General features: G+C 42.5%; 1 protein-coding gene across 1 annotated transcript in view; it reads right to left on the minus strand.

The window, feature by feature from the left end:
- LOC144828023 (uncharacterized) overlaps window positions 1-27422 on the minus strand; it is a 1462897-nt gene that overhangs the window by 318048 nt on the left and 1117427 nt on the right. The window contains exons 22-23 of the mRNA XM_078686162.1: window positions 25904-26093; window positions 21571-21724 (exon numbers count right to left, since the gene is read on the minus strand). Of these exons, the coding sequence (XP_078542288.1) occupies window positions 21571-21724; window positions 25904-26093 (344 nt within the window). The remainder of the gene's footprint in view (window positions 1-21570; window positions 21725-25903; window positions 26094-27422) is intronic.

Here is a 27422-nt window from a genome sequence, read left to right on the forward strand (position 1 = left end):
TCTCGTCATCCTACAATGTTGACATTTTAGTCTAAGCAGTCTACAAGCTTCATTTTTTTTGCCCTACAAAAGAGTCAACGAACAGATATAAAATAAATATTGAGAACGGTCTTGCCACTCACTCTCTTTCAAGGGGACCTGACCGAGATCTGTACATATACTTTGTAGGCACTTTACAAGAAGTGTTAACTAAGTATCTCGGAATAAATGTGGGTGTAAAATGTGCTGCTTTCCTAACCAGCGCTGTTGCTGAAGCGTGCTTCCGACTCTAGCTGTTTTTCTCGGCTCCGCCCTTTTGCTGACAAGCCGTTTCCTGCAAGAGTTAAAGGGCTGCCAAAAAAACCCGGTGGGCGGCGATTTTTAAGAAAGCTATGCCTGGCCGTGTATGAAGCGAAAACATTTAATAACAAAGACAGGGGGCTGGGTAAACTGCGGAGAACACAATCAAATCAGACCTTAAACACTGAGAAATAAGTCGCCCGCACATGTCACAGGTACACTGGGCCTTAATTGAATATATATGAAAATGCCAGTTTTTGCTTTTTAATGCAACATCAATATGCATACAGGAGCTATTGAAAGTCCCAGAAATAATTGTTGATAAAAAAAAAACGGACTCTAAAGCTACCACAACATGTCACGCGATTGACATTTATACACCATTAAACACGTCTTTGTTATGGTTAGGAAACGTTAGTCATTGTATTTAATTCGAGGGTAAAGATGTTTACTAGCGTTATCTGCATAAACAGCTTTCTCACTAACCGTATAATAGATTTAAAAGGCATCTTGTCGAATGATACAGCAGCCACGTGGCCAGTTTTCTAGTGGGAAACCTGCCAGCATATGTTTTACACCAAGACGTTGCCACTTTGCGACTAAAGATTAAAATTATTGCGACAAACTACATGTCCCAAAATGCAGAGTGAAGTGGCTTAAGTGGGGTCTGGTAGGGGGTTTCACGTGGCACAACACATTACATTAATATATAGAAAATAATATTTTATTAAGGGAGCCTTAATTAGGAGAACATTTTGCAACTAAAAATAAAGAAAAATTACATTTGTATTTGAGGCGTAAAGAGGGGGAAAGCAAAAATAGAAACTTTAGCGTTTGATAGTGTGCATGTCACAAAGCACGGTGTCAAGTAGGTAAATGTTAAAATGTGGCAAGTAGTTGAATTACTCTAATGTCACGAGTTCTAAAACTCTCTTCGACCCGTAAAGAAAGGCAGCAAGCGAGATAAAACGAGACACGTGAAAGTACTGCCGGCCAGCCGTGAGTAATTAGGGGAGGAGCAGCTCCTAATGGGTTGGGGTTTGGCAGGGGTGGGCCAGTATTTGCCTGACCCGTGTTCAATGGACTGTCTAAAGAACTTATTGAGGGTCATCTGAGTGTTGCATGCTTGAAAATCATCTTCTAGGTTGGAAATAGGTCATGCACTTTTACTGGTCAGTGTTATTTGTTAAAATGTGTTAAAATAATTAATAAACTGTTGTTAGACCTGACATTCATGGTGTAGTCTTCCCCCAAACGTGTTGCCTTTACTTCTATGTTATCTTTTTGCTTTTGTTGGTATTAGGACTCTGTAAACTTTTCCACTACTAACCAGTGCTAAAGTGCTTGTGCTGTGCTCCGCAAAAACATGGTACAATTGGCCCACACCTGATTGTCGCATTTCATTTACTTATAAATTCCTAGTATATGGTACTGCATGTACACAGGGCTTGTAAAATAATGCTACTAGTGGGCCTTCAGCGCTCCTTGTGCCACCCACTACAGTAGCACTTCAAAACATGTTTTCAGGCCTGCCATTGCAGCTTGTAGTGCAGTTTTAAGCTGCCAATTCCACCTGGCCTAAACCTTCCTTTTTAATACAAATAAGTCGCCCAATATGTGGTCCCTAAAGGCCCATAGGCAGGGTGCATTATATTTAAAAAGTAGGACATGTTTTATTATGTTTTACATGTCCTGGTAGCGACTAACTCCTAAAGTAGATTTTCACTACTATAAGGCCTATCTCTCCCATAGGATAGCATTGGGTTATCTTATTACATTTGATAAGTGCTACTTTTTGATTGGGAACAGCTAGGGATGTTGTTTCTACTTAAATTAATTGCATTTTAAAACCCTCTTTGATACTAAAGTCGGATTTTAAGTTACAATTCTGGAAATGCCACTTTTATAATGTTGCAATATACTTGTCCTAACCATTTGGTGCATACTTTCAGTGTCCTGGGACACGACTGAATATGGATTAGCAGTTGGACTTTGTGTATTCCTCACAGACAAAAGGGGAGTAGAGGTGTTGGCAGGATGGGCCATCCTGCCAGGGTGTCTGGGGACAGAGCTTTTCCCTAACCCAACTTCTTGGAGTCTTGTCAGGGGAAGAGAAGCACTTTCCAGAACTAGATGTGGGGGTAGCTTAGGAAATTTCTTCACTTCAAAGGCTGGTACCAGGTATAAATATTGGACCCTCAGAACACCCCTCCAATATACTCCTGGACCTGTGGAAGACTTCAGAAAGACTGTCTTGTTCACAGAGCCCTGCTGCTACCAGATGACTTCCCTGCTGCACGAAGATTGCCTTTCTCCCCAAAGGACCGACATGTTGCTTAAAGGCCTGCCTTGTTGGTTGAAGGAGAACTGGACCATCTTCTTGAAACCAGGACCAACAGAAGTGACGTCAAGTGCTCCTGTGTGAGCTACAGCAACATAACAAGCTCCAGGGTAATTGAACCCTGCACTTGTTCTCCGCTTGAGTGACCCAAGTGGTGTCCCCAGGTCCTGGATCATTGAAAGTGTTGTTGGATGTAGTGCTCCTGCCTTACCCTAAAACATGGGACTTAGAACAAATGCCATAAAAAAATGCCTGTAGAACCAAAAACAGACCAAGACCAAGACCTGCCTGCCAGCCAATTCACCCGAGAAGCACAGCCGGTTGGCCTCACTTTGATGTAGCTCTTCCTACATTCTTCTCCGCAGCAGAAAATCCTGATTAGTGGGACCTCTCAGTGGTGGTATCGGGCTTTGTGGGGCCATCTTCATCTACAGCCAGCAGCTACATCTGGCTAAAGGTTTTCTACTTCCAAAAAGTTGTCCAAGTTCAAAGGTGAAAATGTTCACAGTGCTCAACAGCTACAGGTTCCTTAGACCTGGAAATCCAGCCTTTTCCCTCCAACATTGAAGGCTTCAGCAGACTTGATCCAGAGTCCCCCAGTAATGACGACTCTTCCTCTGGCACAGCCTACTTCCTATTACCACTGAAAATGTACTCTTTCTCCTGGACATTTCTGCAAAACAAATTCTAAATCTGAAGGTTACCCGAGACCATGCCCATTCCACCACTTGCATCCAAACCGTGCTCCATCGTGGTCAGCCTTAACTTTTGAATGTGCCCCAGTCTCACCCAAACTTTGATCATTTAGGCACATTTTCATACTAAGAATTTCAAAAATTCCTAACTTCGGTTCTACTGATTGTATTTAATTCATTTTGGTGTAATTTATTAAAATATATCATATTTTCTAAATTGGTTTGTTGTTTTTTCACTTTATTATTTTTTGTGTCCTACATAAGTAATGTACATAGTGCCTATAAGTTAAGCCAATCTATCAGAGAGTTAAGCATAGGTTAATTTTGTGAATTTTGTGGTTCACTTGACACAGATTGTGGTTGTTGCTTCAGTAGAGTTTCAACCCCCTGAACCAATAATCCAATTTCTTACAACTGTCTTATTTTACATGTAGGCCTCAGCATATATTTTCACTAATTTAATTGAGTTACCATGAAATCATAACATGAAGTGAATGAGTTATGAATGTTTAATCCTGTCTTATAAGATCTTTTTATGTGTTTTTGAATGATCTCCTTGTTTGCATGTGTTGTTGTTGCTGTATCCTTCGACCCAAGCTTACTGATTATTGATTTGCGCTTTACTTTCCTAACTTTGGGAATGTGGCGCTGTGGGAAGCAAACTCCAATAATCTCCAGGACCCCAATATCATATGAGCTTCAAAATTTACCTTAGGCAGTTCAACTCTGTGACTCTTATCATTTATGTAGCAGAAAGAGACTACCCTCCGAATCGCCTAACAACATTTCAGTAAAGTAAAACCAAATTAAAAACTGGAACCACTCAGTAACGGAGTTGTAGATCAAAATGAAGTTTAAAAAGGTTTAATATAAAAAATTTGTAATTACGGCTTTTTTATATTTGTTAATTTGTTTACTATATTTGTACCCCAATATTTCAGTAGTGTAGCACTTATAGATATGTGCTATAATCACATTCACATGTTGTGACAGATATGTGTTATTATAGGAAAATAAACCCATAAACATACAGTCATCACCTTATATGTTATTGATGTATTGATCTACTTATATATGGATATAATGACAAATATATATATTTATGAATGTATATATTGTATTGTAGTTTAATTGCATTTATATAGCATTTACTACCCCTGTATGTATGTATGTAATTTTTTTTATTTCTTTATGTAATTTTAAATGTATTTATTTTGCATTCCTATGGTAAGTATACACAATATATAAATACATACTCATATTATGTGCTTGTTTTTTCCCATTAATTGATTAGTATTAATTTGTTTATTTTCGATTGATGTATTTATTACTTTTTAAATAATAAGTGTAGAGAATAGTTACTAATTACACATATTTTCTATGTAATCATGTTTATATATTGTGATATAAGTGATCATAAATGGAGACCCACGAGCATGTAGACAAATACTTATATTATATTTATGTAATGACCTATGTACCTTTTAATCATGTATGTAGGGGATGTATATATTTTAACCATGAATAATATAAACATTTGTTAAGCAGAAATATAAGAAAGTATATATATATATTTTTTCTTTTTTTTAACCATAACTAATATTTGCATTTGTACAAAGAAATGCATATATCTGAATACATATATATAATCAAAGTTTACATGTATACAAATGCATGTATATGCACCATTGGTGCCTTGAGCATACTACAGCTTTACATTCATATTTTGAATATGGTGGTCATGTAGGGAAGAGCCAGCAATTAAGAACTCTTCTGAAGATAAGACGAAAATCTCTGGATCTTATGTTTGGGGGTATGTATTCCATAGTTTGGCTTCTTGAACAGAGAAAGATATTCTACCCATGGTTTGTTTCTTATATGCTGGGATTTTGAGCTGGGGTGTCAATCTGGAACAGATGTATGTTGTGCTTTATTTCTTGAGGAAAAGTGGTCTTGAACCATGTATTGCTTTGTGGGTGATACACGGCAGCTTGAAAGTGAGGGCCATATGTACAAGGACTGGCGAAAACCATCGCTAACGTTAGTTAGCGGGAGTTTTCTTACCGCTGTGTACCACTGAAACCTATTGCCATGTTAGCGACGTATGTATGTACAAGGCATTGCTACATGGCGATACATTCAGGGATTGAAGGCGAAAACTGACACTAACATTAGCATGATGGCAATAGAAATTCTGGCGATAGTAATTCTGGCATTAGCGGGCGAAAACCAACAAAAGGCCCATCAGTGGCTAAAAACGCATGTTAGTCAGACCAATGTGAGTTTTTTTTTACTCTATTGGGAAAAATAGCCTATCAGTCGACCTCCGACAGAAAATACGCAAAAAAACTATGGAATGCAGAATGGAGCAGTCAGGGCCCAGTGCAGCACACATCAACAACCCCCTCAAGCCACCCAACATCCAGGATGACCAGGAAGAGAGCCTGGATGCCTCGCAGGACCTGCGCCTGGAGCCTTGATGCCTCACAGGACATGCGCCTGGAGCCTGGATGCCTCCTGGACCTGCATCTGGAGTCTGGATGCCTCGCTGGACCAGTGTCTGGAGCATAGATACCTCGCTCGACCTGCGTCTGGAGCCTGGATGCCTCTCTGGATCTGCGTCTGGAGCCTGGAGTGGGATGCGGAGGAGCTGTGGAGTCAATGAGCTGTGGTGGTAGACATTGAGGTGGGGCGATCGCCTGTACTTGGTGGAGAAGTCTGGCAGGTCACATGGAGACATGTTGCTGACCTGTGTGAGAAGACCGCATTGAGCCCCTTGGAGCTGTGAATGGTAGAGGCGCTCCTGCGCACCAATGTAGGGAGGTCTGCATCGCATACTACGATCCACCACTACACTGGGGTGCACAGAGGGGATTACCAACGGTGGGTGGTGCCTCTCTGCTTCACAGGGCGGATGATGTTGCGCTGGCCGGACGCCGTGAAGGGTGAGGCCCTTGAGCTGCGCTGAATATGTGCGGCGGGAGTGCTGCAACTTCATGCCTAAGGGGGCCCTGCAGCATCAACTGCATTGGGAGGTTCACCAGCGGACTTGGCATGGACTGCTGTACACTGTACCCAGGCTTGTGACATCCCACCTGGCTGAGGCTACTGCTGGCTGAGTCACAGGTTTGGAGAGAGTTTAGTGGATTGCGTCACAGTCAATGTCAAGGTAAGGAGAAGATGGGACACGTACCTGAGGAGGCCCGGGGGTCAAGTCGTCCAAGCCTAGCACCTGTAGATGATGCCCCCCCCTAGTGCCGGCTCATCCGCTATGGCGGAAGAGCGTCACCCCACTGTTTTCAAGCAGTGCAAGAAGAGGAACAATCATCACATGATGGTAACTTCCTGATGTAATCGTGCCATGTTTCCTTTGCAGGCGGGAGTGTGGGTAGGGCTGCTCCACTCACAGAGCAGGGCAGGGACGGAGTGGCATGCCCACTCAAGTGCACAGTGACTCTTTAGTCGGCCCGCTAAGGCAGCCCAAAGCAGTCATGCACACTGTCCTGTTCGTAATGCAGGCTGCATTACAGCCTGCATGGAGAACATGCCCATCCCTCCACCCCCTGGCTGAATGCCTCATCCCGGCGCCAATGACCAATCCCAATGCTGCATTGCAGTATTGTGATTGGCTTGGGGGGAGAGCCTGGCTGCACACTTCCTGTTCCTGGAAGCAGACTCAGGAGAGCAGGAGCAACCAAGGCATGACACCCGGTCTCAAGGTAAGATTTCTCTCATTTAAATATTTACAATACCCGCTCATATACACACACCCCCGAGTCCACGCCCCATCACTCTCAGAAAAAAAAACAGTACGGAAACCACCCTCCTCGCCGCAACAGAACACATCCACACCCTACTGTAAGAAAGAGAAACAGCAGCCCTCATCTTCCTCGACCTCTCAGTGGCGTTCGATACAGGCTCTCACCGCACCCTAATGATACGCAGACTCCGCAACACAGGGCTCCAAGACAGGGTCCTCGACTGGATCCGCTCCTTTCTCTCCAGCAGACTGCAGCGGGTCAGATTCCCCCCTTTCCTCTAAGACCCTACACCAACCACCTGTGGAGTCCCCCAGGGGTCATCCCTCAGCCCTAAGCTCTTCAACATCTACATGGCTCCGCTTGCCCCCATCGTCAGAACCTACGGACTCAACATTGTGTCATATGCAGACAACACCCAACTCATCCTCTCCCTATCCAAAGAACCCAATACTGCCAGAAACAACTTTTGAGAAGACATGGAAGCAGTCGCCAAATGGATGAAAAACAGCTGCCTACAACTAAACACCAACAAAACAGAAGTAATCATCATGGGCCCAAACCGCGACGCCTGGAAGCCTCCTGCCCTCAGAAGCCCGCCCACCCCCACGGACCATGCACGCAACCTGGGAATCATCCTGGACTCTGAGCTCAAAATGGACTCCCTGATCAACTCCGTTTCGTCCTCCTGCTTCCACACCCTCCGCCTCCTATGTAAGACGTTCAAATGGATCCCCCTCAAACACAGGAAGACCGTCACTCAGGCCCTGATCACCAGCAGACTCAACTACGGTAACGCACTGTAAACTGGAATAAACGAAAACCTCACACACAAGCTACAGAACATCCAGAACGCCGTTGCAAGACTGGTCTTCGACCTGCCAAGACACTTCTACATCTCCCAGCACCTGCGCACACTCCACTGGCTCCCCAACTAAGCTAGAGTCACTTTCAAGATGCTCACCCACACCCACAAGGCCCTCCACAACACCAAACCAGCATACCTGAACAGCCGACTCAAATTCCATGCACCCCAGAGGACCCCACGATAAGCCCAGCTCTCCTACGCTGTGGTCCCCACATCAGAAAGATCAGATCGGGAGGCCGCTCCTTCTCCTTCCTCGCGGCCAGAGCCTGGAACACCCTTCTGCTCCACCACAGACAGGCAACATCCCTCCCCATCTTTGCAAGACCTGCTAACCCCCCCCCCCCCCCACCAGCGCCTTAAGACCCTTACGGGTGAGTAGTCGCGCTTTAACAAAAGCCTGATTGATCCAGTGTTCTTTCCGGCGTTTCCCACCTCCCAGCTGTCCAGTCTCCCTGTAGCACTTCTCAATGGCGGCCGCTGTGCGGCCATCGGCAACGGACGTTCCACTGGTGTGCCAAAGGTATATAAGGAGTTACGACGTATATCATAACATTGCATTCCATTACTAGGCATATTGCAACAATAGGGAAGGTGTAGGATTGCGGAGATGTAAACATTACTATTACCACTTCAGTGAGTGCACCCCTTAAACTAACCCTTGCACCCCAAAGCAAACCCTGAACCCTAAAATTCCTCTTTGAACCCCCAGAGCACACCCTAAAAATCATATTTGACCCAAATGCACACCCCAATTTTCATATTTGACCCAAATGTACACCCCAATGTTCATGATTGACCCTAAAACATAACCCAAATTTCAAATGTTACCCCATAATACACCCCACATTTCATCTCTGACACCCGAAACCCATACCCACCCTAAAACTTAAAAATACCCCATTACTGACCTCACAATGCGTTGTAATGGAATGCGATATAAGGGCACCTGCGTTGTTGGATTTGCATTGTAAAGGCATTACATAATGCATGCGTTGTAATGGATGTCTCCCGTGCAAAATGCAAGCCATAGGCAAGCCTCTCAGCCCCTGGGCCGCGCTTAGCACCAAGTACCCTTCTTCTCAGATACTCCACCCCTACGGCACCCGCACCCTCCTCACCATCAACCCTGGATGCCACATCATCTGCCAGGACCAACATCTTCTCCAGACCGGACATCGCCATCGCCATCACTGATGGCTACTAAATCACCTGCAAGTATCACCCTGACCACTCAGGAGGAGGCATTGCCCTCACCTGCAGAAGCACACTCCGATTAACCACGCACACTAATGACTCAACGGTGACCATAGAACACCTCAACTTCCAGATCCGGAGAAAACCACAACTCAATCCTCTGTGCCACCCTCATCTGCAGCCCCCCGAGGCCATGGACACCCTTTCTCAGATACCCTTGTTGACCTCATTGCACACCAGGCTCTCCCATCCACCAACGACAACCAACTAGGCAAACTCAAGTTCCACCTGGACAACCCAAGTAACCAGAACACCACCCCCTCCTGGGGTAGCTCCCCAACATCAGACTCAAGCAGCTAGTCATTGCAGCAAGCCACATAGCATGACACACGGTTAAACATGTCTCCTCCGTTAGTGGGACCTTCAACTACAGCCACACACCCGGACTGTCCTGGACCGACCATCATTGTATACATCATGTCTTCACCATGCCCACTGTACACCATTATCCCCCTCTCCCAGCTGGATCAAGGCCACGTAAGTTTGTCTCGTCAACTCCCTCAGCACCACCACTCCGCCAACGCTTAAAGACTATGACATCGCAGCCCGCAACTGCCACTGATGGATCACCAACTGCGCTGACACCCAGGCACCCCTCACGAACGGCACAGCGTCAGTACCTTACGCCTGCATGATGGCAGGCGTAAGAGTGACGCAGTGCCACAGGGATAGGTTGGCCCCATGAATTGCTGGAGTTGCGTTTTGGTTGTGACACAACTGTAGCAATGTGTGACTTTAGCGCAGGCAGATACGTCAGGATTCCAGACGTATCTGTCATTACTTGTGTCATGGAGCACTGTCCAGTGAATACAACGCATCCGTGGCGTCACAAGAAGGGGGTAGGGGAAAGTTTTGCAACACTGTCTTGTTGCAGCACTGCAACACTTTTCATCAGTGAGGCCCAGGAATGTGCACTATCTTACTGATTGTACTCAGTCCTTCCCTGTAGTTTTGTCGCAGGGCAGTGCAGCACCATTGCTTGCAGCGCAGTCCAGCACCAAAACCTACTGAAATGAAGCCCCAAGGGTTATCTCCATTTTTAAGACCAGCTATTTTCTGGTCTTAAAAAACTGCCTCTAACTGCAGTAAGAGGCAGATTTTATGGTCCTCCAACCTTCAAGAATTCCCTTGTACATATCGTGAAGTGGGGTTAGTGGCCGTTTTTGCACAGGAACGCCTTGCTTGCATGTCATTATCGCTAACAGAAGTGGCGATCTTTTCTATGGACGTTTTTACTAGAAAACTGCCGCTAACAGAGGTTAGCGACAGCTTGTACATATGGCGATAAATATCTTGCCGCAAAACTGTCTGAAAAGTGCCGCTAATGCGGTGTTAACTACTTGTACACATGCCCCTGAGTCTTCTGGCAACTAGTAACTAAAATAGGGCCTTTAAGGCAGGGGAGATGTGTGCTTGTGGCTTTATATGTAAGAGTAGTCTGGCAGCAGAGTTTTTAATTTTTGGTAGAGACCATTGGAGTAATTATGTTTAGACAGTACAAGAGAGATAGTAGCTTGGACCTTGTGTGGAAATCCTAGTAGTGTGATAGTAGGATGCAGAGCTTTATATTGTAAGGAAATTTTCTCTTTATAATTTATGCACTTGGGCATTTCCTTGCGCATTTATTCATAGCTTAAAATCCATGGTAATTCTGGGGTTTCTTACTTCCTTGGATACTTTAGGAGGTTATCCCAGATCAGCAGGTATTACAGAGAAAAAACATATTTTGCCATAAAGTATCAGATGCAGAAACAGAATCTTAAATCATAAAAAAATCACTTGCCACTCAATTCAATCTCTCAAAATTGTAAGTGCCAAGCTCATAAAGACTAATGACAGCATTCTAATTGAGGAAAATATAGAAACAATCGGAGAGAGTCTCAGGAGAAAAATGAAAATTCACCCCAGATCCTTCTAAAGCAAGGATTGTTATTCTCAATGTAGGCATATCAATTAATAAAAGTGTAAATTCAACATGGTATGATCATGGTTCGGTTGCATTGGCAAATTAAAAACAACTTCTAAAAGATTCTTAACACTAACCCATTTCTTAAGATTCTTAACACTAACCCATTTCTTAAGGTTAGCTAAATCGTCTGCTTCTTTCCTCCCAACTGACCTTCAAAGATTTACAACATAATATGAAACATTTCTTAAACTATAGTTCACAAAATTATATTCTTCTGCATGCCTGTATCAATACTTCTAGCATAAATTCTTCAAAATGCTACGTCAGGTACACGACAGAAAGTTTTATTCACAAAATATGCTTTCTAATACAGCAGCTCTCTTACGTGCTCTGTGCTACGCAGAAGCTGTGATGAGAGCAGCTGGTTCCTGATTGGGAGGGGGGAATGAGCTGGATCAAGATGAGCAGAACACCAGAAACCAGCCTCCATTTTAAATAAATTAGGTCTTGTACACAAAAGGTGGCATACCTATACTACATTATTAATCACACTTCTAATTGAGATAGTTAAATCATTTTAAGTGCAACATCATTAGTTCATCAGTTACGAACAAATGCATCATTAAAATTACTATTTCACTCAAATAATTTGGGGCTCAAACCTGCGCATTAAAAAAAATAAAAAAGTCTGCAGCACTGTGTTGCACCACCCTCTGTAGTGAATAGCAGGCAGATTCACAAAGCAGCAGACCATTTGGGCGAAGACCTTATTGCCCTGCTGCTAATGACTTAAAGAACGTTTCCAAAACACAAACCAGGTCACTCTAATGTTCTCAAAGCTGGTAACTCCATTTCAGAAAGCAAACATTCCAGGGGGATATTTTTTTCACAAACACAGGCTCTGATACCACATTTGATTTGTTGCATTCAAAGCCCCAAAGTCACATTCTTTTGACCGCGCTTATAGTATCTCTGAAACGTTTTTGGTTTAATAATTCTCCCTGGAACTCCATTTAAATCCTCACAATGTTGTTCCTGGAAGAGCAGCACTGAGCTTTTGCTGACACTGATCAGACCAGGATGATCAACTAAACCGAAAGGGGACATCTTGGTAAACAAGATTTCAGAGGTTGAAGAAATTAAATATTATTGTGCATCAAAGGGGAACATTCTGTTACAATAATGTGCAAGTCATGAAAAGGGTAGGTTTGTTTCACTACTTTCATTAATTTAGTCTGTTTACTTTCTGCCCAACGTATTGAAAATATATTACCTTTCCTCACAAATGTATTACTTTAATAAATTAATTAACTGATGCCAAAAAGTTGCTTTTGGTAGTAAATCAATGTGTTTTTTTTTCTTCCCAAAAATGTGCCTTCGTCTCTTTTTTTACAATTAATAGTGTACAATTATGTTAAACATTTACAATTAATGTTCTCTTAAATTAATCATATTTTCATACGGCCTCCATATCAAAGTGAAATTTAAATATTCAGATATAGACATTTACAGGTGAAACTCCTGTTCTCCGTTCGCAGAATCTTTAATGTCCTCCGGAGTTAAATATTATTTACACACACAGAAACTTTTTCTGGTTCACAGAATCATTAATAGTGGGATTCCCCAAACTTTATCAGTAAGGACGGTGGCATTTCATTAAATGTAAACATGCATGTTTGTTGGCCGTGTCGAATCTTTTTAGAAATAGTTTCCCATTCTGGAAATGGTTGTTGATCTGCTCCCGTCAAGGACAGCAGCAGTACATCTATCGGCTGATGTCAAAGGGGGAGGGACAGTCTCCTAAATTGATGGCGATGTAGAGGAAACGGATTTTCCTAGGGAAACGTAATTTTCTCATGAAAAATCAAAGAAATGACAGTGTTCAACTTCAGCATCGCTTTCCTACACGCGGAACCGTCCAGTGAAATATTTCCGCGGTGGAAGGGATATGCATGTGAGCACGCTTGGCAATCTCGAACACCCTCAAAATCCCAAGAGGGATTTATAGAATTCCTCAAAAGTTGGAAATTCACTCAAAACGCGAGGCTACATTATTACGCTGCTGGCTTTGCCTGGGATCAGATCGTGTTCCAGATATGTTGAATAGTGGTGTAAGCTTTTCAAGTACATTTTATTCTGGAAAGGTTGAGCTTGGGTGCTGCCTTCAGCAACCTGTGCCCGTGTTAAGCCGAAGTAAATACACGAGTTGACGTTGCTTGCATCGTAACTGTGTGGAAATCATCACATTAAACCATGACTTCACCGTGACGTCTCCACAAGGGTCCCTCCCATTGACATGTTTCCCATCCCTGTTACATCTCAGTCGGTTATTGATCGGCAGCCATCCCTCTCCATCTGTTCCCGGTGTGGTCACTGAGCGGCACACCAGTTCAATAGGAGATCAGCTGCTCATCCACATTCTGCTAAAGCAATTTGTATTATGGATTTATTTTAACCGTGTACAGTGGCAGTTGCTGTTTTTACTATTTAAATGGTTTGATTATCTGACCTTGCTTACTTTATCTTTTTAAGTGCTGTGCATGGGCTTTAACGTGGATCAATAAACGGGGATTCCTACACAGCATTATCTTGAAATCAATCCTAATTCAGCCAATCTGTGCTCTACTTGTTTGATTCAACCTGTTTCTCTTCCTTTTATTTTCTTTCAGGTTTTGCAGCCGCTGAAGAGCGAGCGGGGTTTAGAGCCCGGCGCACTCAGCGCCTCTCGCATTCGGTGGAAATGTCCTACTGGTAATGGCGGAATTAGCATCAAATCTCACTTCACCTCACTTCCAAAGCTGGATTCAGTTTGACGGCTACCTGAAATGAGGTACAGTAATGATCCTTTTGTTCTTGAACTATAGTCTCACACACATTTTTTTCATGAATCTCTAGGTGAATTTGCTCAGCATGAAAATGAAAAAGAAAAAAAAATAATTTGAGCTTCACCGTATTCAGGTAGGGAGGAGACTACAGATGTCTGCAGTACAACCAGGTGTGGTGTTTTTGTAGGGAAATTATGCAGTTTCGGCACAATGTTACACATTTCAAAACTGTCTTTGAAAGCTGAGATATGATGCATTTCATCTGGGTATTTTGTGAATGAATTAATTTATGAAAGTGCATGGCTGTCATTTCACATACATGCAGATTTCTTGAGAAGGTGGACTCACAAGGGAACATGTTTCATTCACTCAAAGGGGAGTTCAGAATATGTCACTGCGACGAAGGCACAGTTTCAGATACAATATTAACTTTTAACTGCGCTCTGCATCTTTTTCTTATTAATATATTGATGATGACACCTTCATTTTGAAGTGGTCGCTCACAACACCTGTATCATCTGGAATGTTGCCATTGAGTGTGATGGATTTATTGTATGTCACATTCATGCTGCAAGGTGGGCATAGTCTCCATTGAAAAATGTGTTACTTTCAACCCAAAAGAAGGTTTGCAAATATAGCATCTTGTGAGAGTTTAGAAATGTGATGATAGCCATACAAAATCAGAAGGAGCAAAATCCAACAGAACATATGAACAGCATAAGGATTCAAACAGTAGCTATAAATCCACCAGGTGCAAAATCCTTGAACCCTAGTCCCTAGACAAAAACAAAACCACATGAAATACAGAAGGGAGCTGAAGACACTTCTATTCCATCAGATAAGCCCAAAATAGTTGGGCTGTCTAATTTGACTGTGATTTCAATTATCCGTCAAAATGGTGTGGGGTGCTGCTCCTGGTGGAACAACATGATGTCTGCATTAGGGCAATTAATTTGGTCTCAGTAGAGGATATTAAGGATATTACACTCTTGGTCTGTACAACAGGAACTGGATTGCAGCTGTCCTGAATGGGTTATTAGTTTAGGAGAGGGGTACTGTGGTTAAGTCAAAACACAGTTCTGAGCCCCCTGGTAGCTACGACATAAACAACAGGCAGTCCCCAGAGAACAGTGTGTTATGTTCAAGCAGCACAAACACATTTCAAAATTAAGAACAAATCACAATCAAATTTACAAAGCAACTGAGAAAAATAAATAAAGATATAACAAGCAAAAAGTCACAAAAATCCTAAAAACAATTTTAGGGGAACCCAGATATGAGCTTTATTAAAGTTTAAAGGCTAAAAGAACCAAGAAAAAAGTAAGGTGACAATCAAAAATTACTGTTCATCATTAACCAGAATGTAAATGCAATTACAGGTTGACCACGGCTGAATGAAGGTAGGGTATATCAAGAAGATCCTCCTGGTCAACGATTTTACCTTTGGACTTGGTCTCTAAAAAATAAGTCAAGCTCTTTCAGCAGGGCAAGGTCCAAGGCTGTGTCTAGTAAGGATAACTTAAAGTCAGATTTCTCGTTGACCTCCTCCTGTAGAAGCCATTGGTTTTGGCATCAAAAGCTCCAAGTGAGACACACTTATATTTCATAGTCACAGATGTAACTTTGTGGATCAGATAGATTTGCTGCCTACCCTTGGTCCTAGAATTTACATCAGCACAGAGTCACTGTTTTTGAAAACCAAAATCCTTCAGTGGGGCACGACTGCAAGCCATAGATGGGCAGAGATCCACAAGGCCAGATACCTTACATTCAAGGTCGCTCTAAACCCAGTTTTCAGCATGGCAAAAAGCTCGGAGTCAGAAAAATCGAGTTTTCCTTATTGCCTTGGGTGCAAACTCTCTGAGCAAACCCCAGCACTGTGTCCCAGTCCTCCAGAGGTGAAATAAATGACTAATTCCCAACTTTTTCAAAGTGCTAGAAAAGTTCTCCCTGGTCAGTTCTACAGCCCCTAGGGGTCTACTGGACAGACTTCTAGGCACCAGGTCTCACTCCACCAGGTCTACTACATGGCCCATCTAAGCCCTCTTAGAATCAGGGGTCCTTCAATTTTTTTGTATCCCTGAAGCCTTCAAACAAGAGACCAACCTCTTGACCCTTGGAGAGCACTTCCATTCCCTTGGTTTGCGCAGGGTTCAGGAGTCCTTGAGTCCTAGTGTGAGTCCTCTTCTTAAGATGGAGTCTTGACGTAGATGTCTGATATATGCTCTGCACTGCCCAATGATTGGAAAAACTCTACCACCCAAAATTAACCATTTTCTTGCAGTATCTCACCCTCCTTTTGCAGCACTTCTTTGCCTTAGTGAATAATTATCCTGTTTAAAATAGCAGAACCCAGCTCCCACCAGGAAAGGCTGTCTTCCATTCCCCTATTTTGATTAGCTCTCCTTCCACCTGACATTGTCAAAACTGGTTTTCTCCCCTACTGTGACTGAAGCCAGGCTAGCGAGGAGTATCCCCTGGTGAAGAGAAGAACCCTTCTTTGACAACTTCAACTGAAAAGAAGGAGTATTATAGTTGCCCTTTGTTTTGTTAGCTGTCGCACACCCATCTGAGGTGGTTAATCCCTGCTAAGTGACTAGCAATTAAGACTACCCCTGCCCTACCTGGGATCAGAGTAAGACCACTACAGGGCACTGAAACTGCAGTCCGGCCGGAGCAGGGCAATGCTCATGGAAGATATATACTTTTGTCCGACATGTGTGCGGTGTAAATAAACAAGGCAGCCAACATCTGACAATTAAACTTTCATGCAATATGCACATTTTAGGCAATATTTATAATGGACTTATAGGAAAGTTAAACAGGCCCAAGTGCCAATGTACAACACATCATTTTTCGGGAGGGAGGGGGGTAGGGAGGTTTAACAATGTTTAGCAGTGGTAAAGCACAAAGGTCCCGATGTATGAAACTATTTTGATTTCGCAAACGGAGTGAATTGTAAAATTCAGCAGTGTTCAAATCAAAATGACCTTTCCTTATGTATGAAAGGCTTTGGAATTCGCAATTTAGGTAATCACAATTTTTAGTGATTACTTAATTACAAATTCGAATAGCAATTTGCGATTCCCTAATACACCTTTAAGAAGCCTTTCCTAAATGCGAACTGAGCATTTAGTAAATGCTATTACCATCAACTTCAAGTTGATGGTAAAAATGTGTTAACTTTGAAAAATGCATAAAAGAGCATTTTTCAAAGTGCCATGTAGCACACAAATGGCCATAGGTGCTGTGTGTGCCGTACATCTGGACCTCTTTATTTTGGGGGCGCTACATGGGAGCCTTAGGACCAACGGCACCCTTGCCTTTGCATTACCTAATTTGCGATTACCAATTAGGTAATCGCAAATTAGCTAATGCAAGACCATCCTCACCTATCGGCTTGAAACCCATAGGAATAAATGGAGCTGCAATTACAAATAGAAATGCCCTAATTGCATTTGCAATTTTTAAGAAATTGCGAGTACGGAATTGCTATTTCCGGCCTGTTTTCTTTTATCACATTTTGCAATTACCAAGTAGCGACTACTTCAAAGTTGCTATTGGGTAATCGCAAAATTATATTTTCATACATGTGACCCACAGAGTCCTAAAAACAGTAAAATAGGTTCCAGGAAAAGGCTAAAAAAATGGGTAACCATGCGGAAAAGGTGAGTTTGATACAGTAACATTCCAGGTGCTGATAAAATTACATGATTTTTTTCTTAACTTGCTGCTTTCTGTGTTCGTCTTTCTCTTTAGCACATTTCCCTTTTTTCTAGAGTCATTCTGGAGCACTATACAAGCAGTATCTGATGTCTAGAAAATCACTAATCTATATATAAACAAATGTATGTCTGTCTGTCTGTCTGTCTGTCTGTTTGTCCTTTATGCATTACTACACCATTCATCCGATCGACATGAAACTTTGGGAAGTTGTTGAGTACACTCCCGCGAAGGTTTCTGGCATAAACATATCGGCCCCCCAGGGCCCTCATAATCTTTCGAATACTGATGTACGCACCAGAGGGAAAAACAAAAAATTGTGTATCCACAAGCACTCGAATAAATAAATAGAATTAAAACAACATTCATACGATCGCCATGAAACTTTGAGAAGTTGTTGAGTACACTCCCGCGAAGGTTTCTGGCATAAAAATCTTTTTAAATATCGGTCCCCTAGGGCCTTCATACTCTTTCGAATACTGATGTACGCACAAGACGGAAAAACAAAAAAAGTGTATCCACAAGCACTCGAATAAATAAATAGAATTAAAACAGCATTCATCCGATCACCAGGAAACTTTTGGAAGTTGTTGAGTACACTCCCGCGAAGGTTTCTGGCATACATTTTTTTTAAATATCGGCTCCAGAGGGCCCTCATAATCTTTCGAATACTGATGTACGCACAAGACAGAAAAACAAAAAATTGTGTATCCACAAGCAGTCGAATAAATAAATAGAATTAAAATAGCATTCATCCGCTCGCCAGGAAACTTTGGGAAGTTGTTGAGTACACTCCCGCAAAGGTTTCTGGCATAACATTATTTTAAATATCGGCCCCCCAGGGCCCTCATAATCTTTCGAATACTGATGTACGCACCAGACGAAAAAACAATAAATTGTGTATCCACAAGCACTCAAATAAATAAATAGAATTAAAACGACACTTTGAAACGTTTTCCATATTAAAATGAATAAGTTTCAATAAAATGACACTATGTAAATTGAATGTTATCATAACGAGTTTCCTTGAATTTCCTTTCTTCGAAGATCGTAGCAACATGCGACGGGTAAGCTAGTGAATAATATAAAAAAGAGATTGGCAAAAATATCTAACTTTTGATGGCTGTGGGATGTAAAGAGGAGCCTCTTTGGACTAAAAATATTGGCTGTACACAATCCCTTAAAAAGGAAGACTCAAATGTTTAGGTTACTATGATAAGTAATTGTGGTAGCACCTCTTTCTAACATTGCTCCTTTGTGTTCAATATATTTATTATATCCTGCATGTGTTCTTTCATGATACACCTCCTAAAAAACATTACCGGTTGATCAAAACAAACCGTTGCAATGGTTCAGTCAGATTTCTGCTCCATTCTTTAGGCGCCGATTGCGAGTCTGGCAGACTGAGGACTGCCAGACCCTCAAGGGCACAGCAGTGGTGATCCACCCACCACTGCATCGGCGGTCCGACCGCCCCATTATGAGTTGGATGGTCTGACCGCCCTGGGACCGCCAACAGGGAACCACTGTTCCCTGGTTGTGACGCGGAAGTCAGGAGGCTGCAATATGCTTCCCGCCAAGTATATAATGAGTTTCCTTTCCACTGGTGGTGTCATGGAGATTCCTCCTCTATGTACACTGTGGCGGAAAGGAAACAAAGGGGGCCCTACAGGGCACCATGTGCCTCCTCCACATATGGCTGTACATAGGGGGCATAACATGTGCCCCCAGGTGTACATGCACACCTGTTCCTGCACGGCATGGGCTTTCAAGTCCATGTCTTGCAGGAACCTTGCTGTGTAGTTCCATTGCGGTGCCTTTTTCAAAGGCTCCACCGTCTTTGAAAGAGGCACCACAACGAGACTGCTCGCCACCAACCCGCCAGACCACGTTTAAGTCATAATCTGGCAGGCAGGCAGTGTCAAGTTCCGGAAGCACGGGGAGCAGCGATTGTGTACTGCCCACTCCCCCACCGCCGATGGAAGGGATGAATAATGTCTCAGAAATTATGAACTTCCTTTGCCAACTGATACTTTTGGATTGGTTGGCAGCCTTCAACATTGCTGGCCATGTAACGCTGCTGTGTAAAATTGTCCTTGCTTTGAGTGTGTCTCTGTGCATTTAAACTTCGCTCACCATTTTTATAAGTGACAGAACCAGTTCAATCTGATGCAATCTTTTCTTTCTTAGTTTAGTATGTCTGTTTGCATTGTCAGTCAGAGAATAGTACTTTTAGAAACCTTAATGACCTTTCCTCAATAGCCCCAAGACTCTGCTTGCCTGAATGCGCCTGCCTGTGCCATAGGCATTGAGATGCACTTCAAGGTAAGGGCAGATGATCTGTAAGGCTCTCTGTACAGCTGCCTGCTGAGGGGTGGACTACTGGATGAACTCTCGTTTGCTCTACTGTATTTGTAGTATGGACATGATGATGCTCTAGGGGACCAAGAGACGGGGTTAATAATAGAAACGATTTCTCCCCTGTTATGATAACACATTTGTGATACCATTTGCCTAAGGGTTCTCCAAGGTCCCTTAAATTATCTCCATTGGGAAGACAGGACATATTCTTTCATTTTACAGCTTCACAGAGCACTGTCCTAGTTGCACTTTGTCCCAGTGCACAACACATGTTTATGTATTCAGAGCGTGATTGTTCACATAGATATATGTATGCAGGCGACTTTTATAGCTTGACACAAGCTACAAAGCAAGGACGCTCCTGATTCAAATGGAAGTTAGGAGAAGGAGGTGAGGGGAAAGACAGAGGCGAAGGTGGAGTATTTAGATGGGGAGAGGAGGGTCGCTGTAATGTGGTTAATATTGAGTGATGGGAGAGTAGATTGGCATTGCTGTTAGGTGGGAGCAGGGGTATGAGGCAGAGAAGAAACAGTCCTTCAGAGGTGGCCTGGGAAACAGATGATTACTCTGTGAGAAGGTGTTAATTCAAGAGATAGTATTTTCAACTTCTTGAATTAAGGGAAGAAAGGATGGGGCCTAATGCATATGGACTGGGGTTACATGCCAGATGCTGGGAGAATAAGGGAAAAACATCATATTTTCCCATCTTCTTTCTATATTTTATGATTACCAGTCTGACGAGGTTGCTGCTGCGTGTCATGTGTACTATGTCATTTATATGTAGATCTTCAGAAGACTGCAAATGATTGCATGCGTTTAGTGACAGGTCTGCCAACATATAGGAATGTCACTGAGGCAGTGAGGCTCTCATTACTACTTCCTCTGGCCAAAAATAACCGTACAAAGTTTTAAATCCTGATGCCTATATCTCCATAACAGAAGTCATTCATGAATCTAGCACTCTGTGGCAGGAGAGTAGCAGTGTTCAGATAACTTGAGATTTTGCATGTAAAAATAGTATCTCAGCTCTCCAATAGGGGTTCATAAGTAGTTGTACTTCTGCGGCCTTTTTATAAAATGTCCTTTTCTTTTTTAAATTTGAATAAAACCAGCATATTTAAAGCTCAGTTCTCATGGTAACAGCTGTGCACAACCCAACACTTCCAAGCGAAGAAACACTAACATCTGAAGTAAATACAGAGTCTTTATGAACAGCAGTCTGACCACTTTGGTAATTATGGAGTTGGTGATCTTTCCTCAGGTCCCTGGTAGGCCAAATGAATATTTTATTACAGTCGGCAAGGGAAGAAGTAAAACATACATGTATATTTCTGTACAGATGTGTTGTCAGTATCCCACTTGCAGTCAGGTCTACCTAACACTGAGCAGCAAAGAGGATGAAACTTTTGCAAAATGCTTAAAAAGAATACTTGAGTCACATTCACAAAGGAAAAATGCCTCACAACACAAACACTGCCACAATGTACTCAGGTAAGCCACACTTTGATAAGCAGCTGATCTACACACACATGTGTCGCATTGGTAAAGTGAATGGACCTGTTGCTGCAGACTCCTGGCAGCCTCCCTGGCGGAGGACAGCTCCACCTCGAACTTCTGGCCCCTCTGCTCGTGGAGGAGAGCCTCGTGAAGCCGGCTCTGCTGCTCGCTCTTGTATGCTGTCAACTCGACCTTCAGCTTTTCAAGCATTTCTCTGCATTGCAAAGAGGTAAATGTTGCATTAGCTAAATCAAATTGGATTCTTTTTTTTTACAGTTTTCTTTTTCATTTTATGCTATATGTAATTTTGAAGATGCCACAACGTACCATTTTACATTTTTTTGCCAAGAAAATGTTCCCAGATTACAAATGAACTCCTTTGCCATCTTTGTTTACACGCTTTTTACATTACTGAACACGGGAAGAGTTCCAAAGGAAATATCATTAATTCATATGGGGGCTATTCAATCTTGGTCTTTGCCCTGGGCACAAAAAACCCTTTGTGAATAGTGGCCCAAAACCCATGGCATCTACTCATTAAATAAAGTTTTCTAATTGACAACCTGAGCAGTCGCCACGGGCCATTTCTAATCTCTGCATCCACTCACGGCATCGACTGCATTTGGGTAACACGTGTTTGTTATAATGGCCGAGCTAACCTACATTTGGCCGTGTGTATTTAAAAGGATTGCTGTCTCGAATATGAATCTTACACCGACATTAATTGATGTTGGCGAATTAAAGCCATTTTTTGCTCAAACTGCAAGGATTTTAAAAATAAATAAATTAAACACTAATTGCACTTGATTTTGACTCAGATAAAAACAGTCAACCAATCGAATAATCTATAGTCTGATAGCCCCGTGATCAGTCTTCATTTAGCTGAAATGTTCTGCTCTTATGTCTCACTGCATTTTTCTATTTTTTAATTAAAGCCCACTAATCATCAATGTGCCTCTCCAGTAATGGCTTTTTTCCTACTTTCTGCCTGTGGCAAAATACCTTAGTGAATAGGGCTGTAAAACAATGTGGGGCAAGCTATTTTTAATGATTATTGTGGATGCAAGAAATGTCAAAGCAGACAACACTAAGGGCCCTATTTAGTAATGGCTTCCTATGGGAGCATGCCTTACCGAGTACAGTAAAGCCCTAAGCAATTAATAATGGGCAGACAGAGGAAAGGTAATTATAATGTAGCTACCAGAATATTGAGTTCAGGAAGTTTTCCAAGCACAGCAATGCAGAGCATTTCAACTTTAGAGCAGAGGCAGGATGGCAGTCAGCATTGTATGGCGCGCGAGAGATCATGCTGCATGCATCCATACGCGCAGACCTGACATATAGACCTAAACGTATAGATTGTGGGGATAAGTGGGTAAATGTTGAGAGACTCACTCCGGCTTCATGATACAGGAGCAAATAGCTTGCAAGTGAAAATGATGTTGCAGCAGAGCCTTGAAGATAGCCCGGTAAAAGTTAATCAATAATATGTCTATTCCTGTCTATTCACCGGGGGTCCCAGCTGCATAGGTTCACACAATCGATACTACAAATTATTGCGATTTCCAGGCTCCCACCGGAGATCCTGGACAAATCTTTCAAGTGTAACAGGCTTTCATTCTGCTTCTCTCCCCCTTTTATGTTTGATGCTTTATATTTAACGGTGTTCATTATAGAAAAGGCAGAAGAAACCATGAGACAGAAAGACCTAGTGGCTCTCTTGTATGTGCTAACATTGCAAAAATGCGCTCCAAGGATTTAGATTCAATGCAGACTGTTTTATGGAACCAAATACCATGCTTCTGAGCTAACAGCTGTTTGTAACAGGTCGGGGGTATTTTGGAAGGTATTGAAAAAGGTTTTAGTGTTTTTTAAGGTTTGCTTATCTCTTTTTTTTGGAGAGGGGGATACCCGACTGTCATCACTCAATGACTCATAAGACCCAAGCTGATACGTTAGGATGTTTTTATGGTAATTATTCTGCGAGGACATGCAAGTCGCAAGAGCAAGTAGAGTAATTTTGTTCCTGTCACTTGTAGGTAAGCACGTGAGTTACACACCTTGTGCTTGGTACTTGGCGACCTTGTGAAACTGGCTTAGCCTTTTTATTATACAGATGTATATTTGTGCTTTTTTCCATATTTAACGACGCCAGAGAAAGGATATTTGTTTCTCCAGGTGAGTGATGGCGTCATTTTACCACAAATCATTTCAGACCATTAAATCAACAGAAAGGATGTGCTTTATCCACCGGTTTTCTTTTTATATAGTTTAATTGAGACATTCTGGGAATGAATGAGCCTGTTTAGAAAACACTAGATTAGACACATAAAGCTGTACACTAGTTTGTAAATTCAGAGGCAGATTTGTTTTGTAAATATCCCAGTGCACATAATTATAATCAGAGCAGTGAATGGAGAGCGGTCCTGAACCTATTAACATAATCCCACTTTAGCCTCCTGCCACTGCTGGTAATGAACTGCATATTACAGCACTGCTGTGTGAAATCCCGTCTCTGCTCCATGGCTTTTTTTCCTTTACCCCAGCTAATCAAAGTGAACAGAATCGAGGCTGCCATTGCAGTCCGAGTACACTGCAAATCTAAAGACCATTTCACAAAATTTCAAATGTAAGTGTTCTTTTACTTAAATGTTTTGAAAGGCACAGGCGTGTGACAGAAGCCACTTTGCAGCATTTTACTGGCCCTCAGGTGCATACATCGAGACGTCATCAAGTAGGGTCTGCTTGTCATGGACCTTAGTGATTCTTTCTTACAAAATTCCATTTTTCTCAACCTCATTGCTGTAACATGTATGTGTCTGTATTTTACTCAGCACAAACGGGGCATTGTACATCAATGGGGACTTACACGTTTCTAAATTGAATAAAGGCATTCAAGTTGAGATATGTCCATCACATTTTAAATATTTAGAGTTTAACCACAGCAATACCCTAAACCTCACTTTTTCAGACACGTGCCAGACACAAGATTCGAACCTGGGTCTCCAGGCCCCAAAGCTGCTGCTTTAGAACAGATAGCCACCCTTTTCCCTGCTTTGATCTGCTGAAGGAGAAGGCCCAGATTCAGATGGCACAGAGCTGCCTGCACAGTAGTAGAAATAAGTCATGGAGCCATGGACCAACGGCCTACTTGCCTGCAGAGTTTTTTTCTATGTAGTTTTACAAAAACTGTATTGCATTTTATAGAATGCAAAACACATAATATGCCACTGCTTATTTTTTTTTTTAGATTCGTCATGATTGCACAGCTTCACGAATGAATGTCACATAGCAATTTAACACATTAGTTTAGAAGCGTGTGATATATTTTTTAAAGTTCTTTAAGGTACAAATACTTTCCCTGAAACTTCCATCTGCAAACGTCTAATATTGAGCCGCGCCTGCACCGTGTTGAGTGTGTAAAGGCAATGCCTCTCGTTGCATTAGCAGAGCAAAGCCCTAGGAAACTGTGCCTGTCTTAACGTAACGCAGTAATTATTACCATATTTGGCCTTCAAGTTGGTAAATTAAACGTTAATTCAGCCCTTGCACAGCCTGACCAGATCTAAGCCGACCCAGCTTTAACGATTCTGTAAAAAAATGCGATTTGATCACAAGAAATGTTTCTAATTCGACATGACAATTCTACAAGATTAATCATTCTGCTATTCCAATATGCTCGCAGCTGCCAAAGAATAAACACATTTTCAGCTAGGGGCCCCCATTTTCATGGCTCGCACATTATCACATAAACATGGCACAATGCCCACTGACAAGCTAATGGATGTTTCCATGCAAGTGTGCATGTGTGACTACTGCCTTCATGCATGTGCTAAGAGGAAGGTAGCACAGATTTTAAAAACACACTGATAAAGAAAAAAAGATTCCACTAATGTTGCCAGTTTGTCACAGAGGAGTTCTCCTTTAAGCTAGGCCGCTCCAGTACCTCTTGGACGCGCCCCCAAAGAGCAAGCTTAACACTATGCACTATTTAATTTAATTTAGCCCCCGGCCATCCCTTGAACAGAGAGAGGAGGACAATAAGAGCCATGTGTAACCTTTGGACTTAAAGAGGAAGATGGGATTTCTGATTCACAGCTAAGCCGCAACAGGGGCAATCTGTGGAGAGAGCGAAACGTGACACCGTTCTCATTAGACACTCTGGGCCGCGGTGTGCAACCCCACAGCGCCTCAAAGTGCGCCGGGGCTTTTCGGAGCAGCTAAAAGCATCCTCCTTTCAGAATGCAAGGCTTTGCTGCTCAGAGTTTATGCCTCGACTGATGAACTTGAAGAGAACACCAATGGGACGGCGGAGGGCTTGAAGCACGTCTGCTCTAGCGCCCACCATTCTGCTTGAAACTTTTTGCAGGGCTATTAAAAAGAGTGCACTCACTTGTATGCCCCCATTTCCTCCTCAGAAGCGGCGAGTCGGTCTCTCAGCGTCTTCATTTCCATCTGCGATTTTCTGCTGCTCTGTTCTTGGCGAACTGTTTCGGCTATTCGCTCGCTGAGCTGCTCTTGAGTTGCTTTCAAGCTGGATTCCATTAGAAGAAGTTTTTCATCTTGACTGGCAACTTCTTGGGCTGCGAAATATAAGGCGAAAAAAAGATACATTGCACAGTTTCACCAAACCACTATTACTTTACTGTAAGCGTTCATGGCCGAGGGTTTTTATCATCATCATGACATGTTCTTCCTCTGACACCCACCTGGGGTTGTATCTTAAGGTGCATCTCGCCAAAACATATAATATATATTAATATATATATATATACATGTATATATGTATATATATATATATATATATATATTTATATATATATATATATATATATATATTTTTTTTTTTTTTTAATTTTATTTAAATGCCCGAAGACGGTATATCTGAACACAGCTAAAAATAAATAAAATAAGTTGACACCAAATCATCGCTCGCAAAAACATATATGTGAACGCATATCCCAATAGCAATGAATGGCTTTAGAGTCTCGATGTAATTACATTTAGGTAGGCAGCTGTCTATCGATCTATCTCCTTTCCAGTCAAATACGTTTCCCCTATAACATTTCCTTCCACACAGCCTTACAGTTAAGTTATCTTCGGCGCTCGGAGTAGTTCCATTCCCAAGTCCAGCCTATAGATGGCGCTCTTTCATTAGCCCACAGAGACCCACAGCTCAGAGCTGCTAGACTCCTCTGTGAAAATAATAATACTAAAAATCCCGGATTTAAGAGACAAAGACATTTTCCTTTGTTCTTGGCTGATCGTGCCTCCAAACAAAAATGTATACATACATTTCAAACTATGTGCGCGCTGCTCTGCATACAGAAACACATTTCTATAATGTATGGTGCTTTCTTCCAAATGAAAAGGAAACGGCATTCACCTGAGAGGAGTGATATGTCTCCCGCTGCTCGATGGCCAAGTACACCATGGACAAGTACACACGGGCTCTACATTTTTAGACTGCGGCGACTGTCAAAAATAAGTATAATTTGGTGAAACATGAAATACAGCTGTTTTAATGTAGGACTGCAGCCTGCTTCAGCAGGAGCTGCAACTACAGCGAGCACATGAGTACCACAAACACTGACCTGGTGATAGGACACAGCAGGCGTGAGCACCCCGTGCCCCAAAGAGAGCACATGTCCTCCCATGCTGCATTTAAATACAAATAACAGGGTACACTGGAAAGCTCAAAGGGTGACCACGGCCCTACCCTTGGTTTTCAGACCCAGTTCTTTTCATCCCGGCCTGCTTCTTTTAACAACATAGGCATCGATTATACTGTTCTCCTTCCCTTATTATCCTTTGTCCTTTTTCCCTGTCCTGGCCCCCTCCTCACCCATTGACCTGCTATGTTGCTGCAACCTCAGTGACACCTTCTTTGGTTTGTTACCTTGTCCTAGTTT

Source organism: Lissotriton helveticus, chromosome 4_1 (genome assembly GCF_964261635.1).
Source record: "Lissotriton helveticus chromosome 4_1, aLisHel1.1, whole genome shotgun sequence".
Lineage (NCBI taxonomy): Eukaryota > Metazoa > Chordata > Amphibia > Caudata > Salamandridae > Lissotriton > Lissotriton helveticus.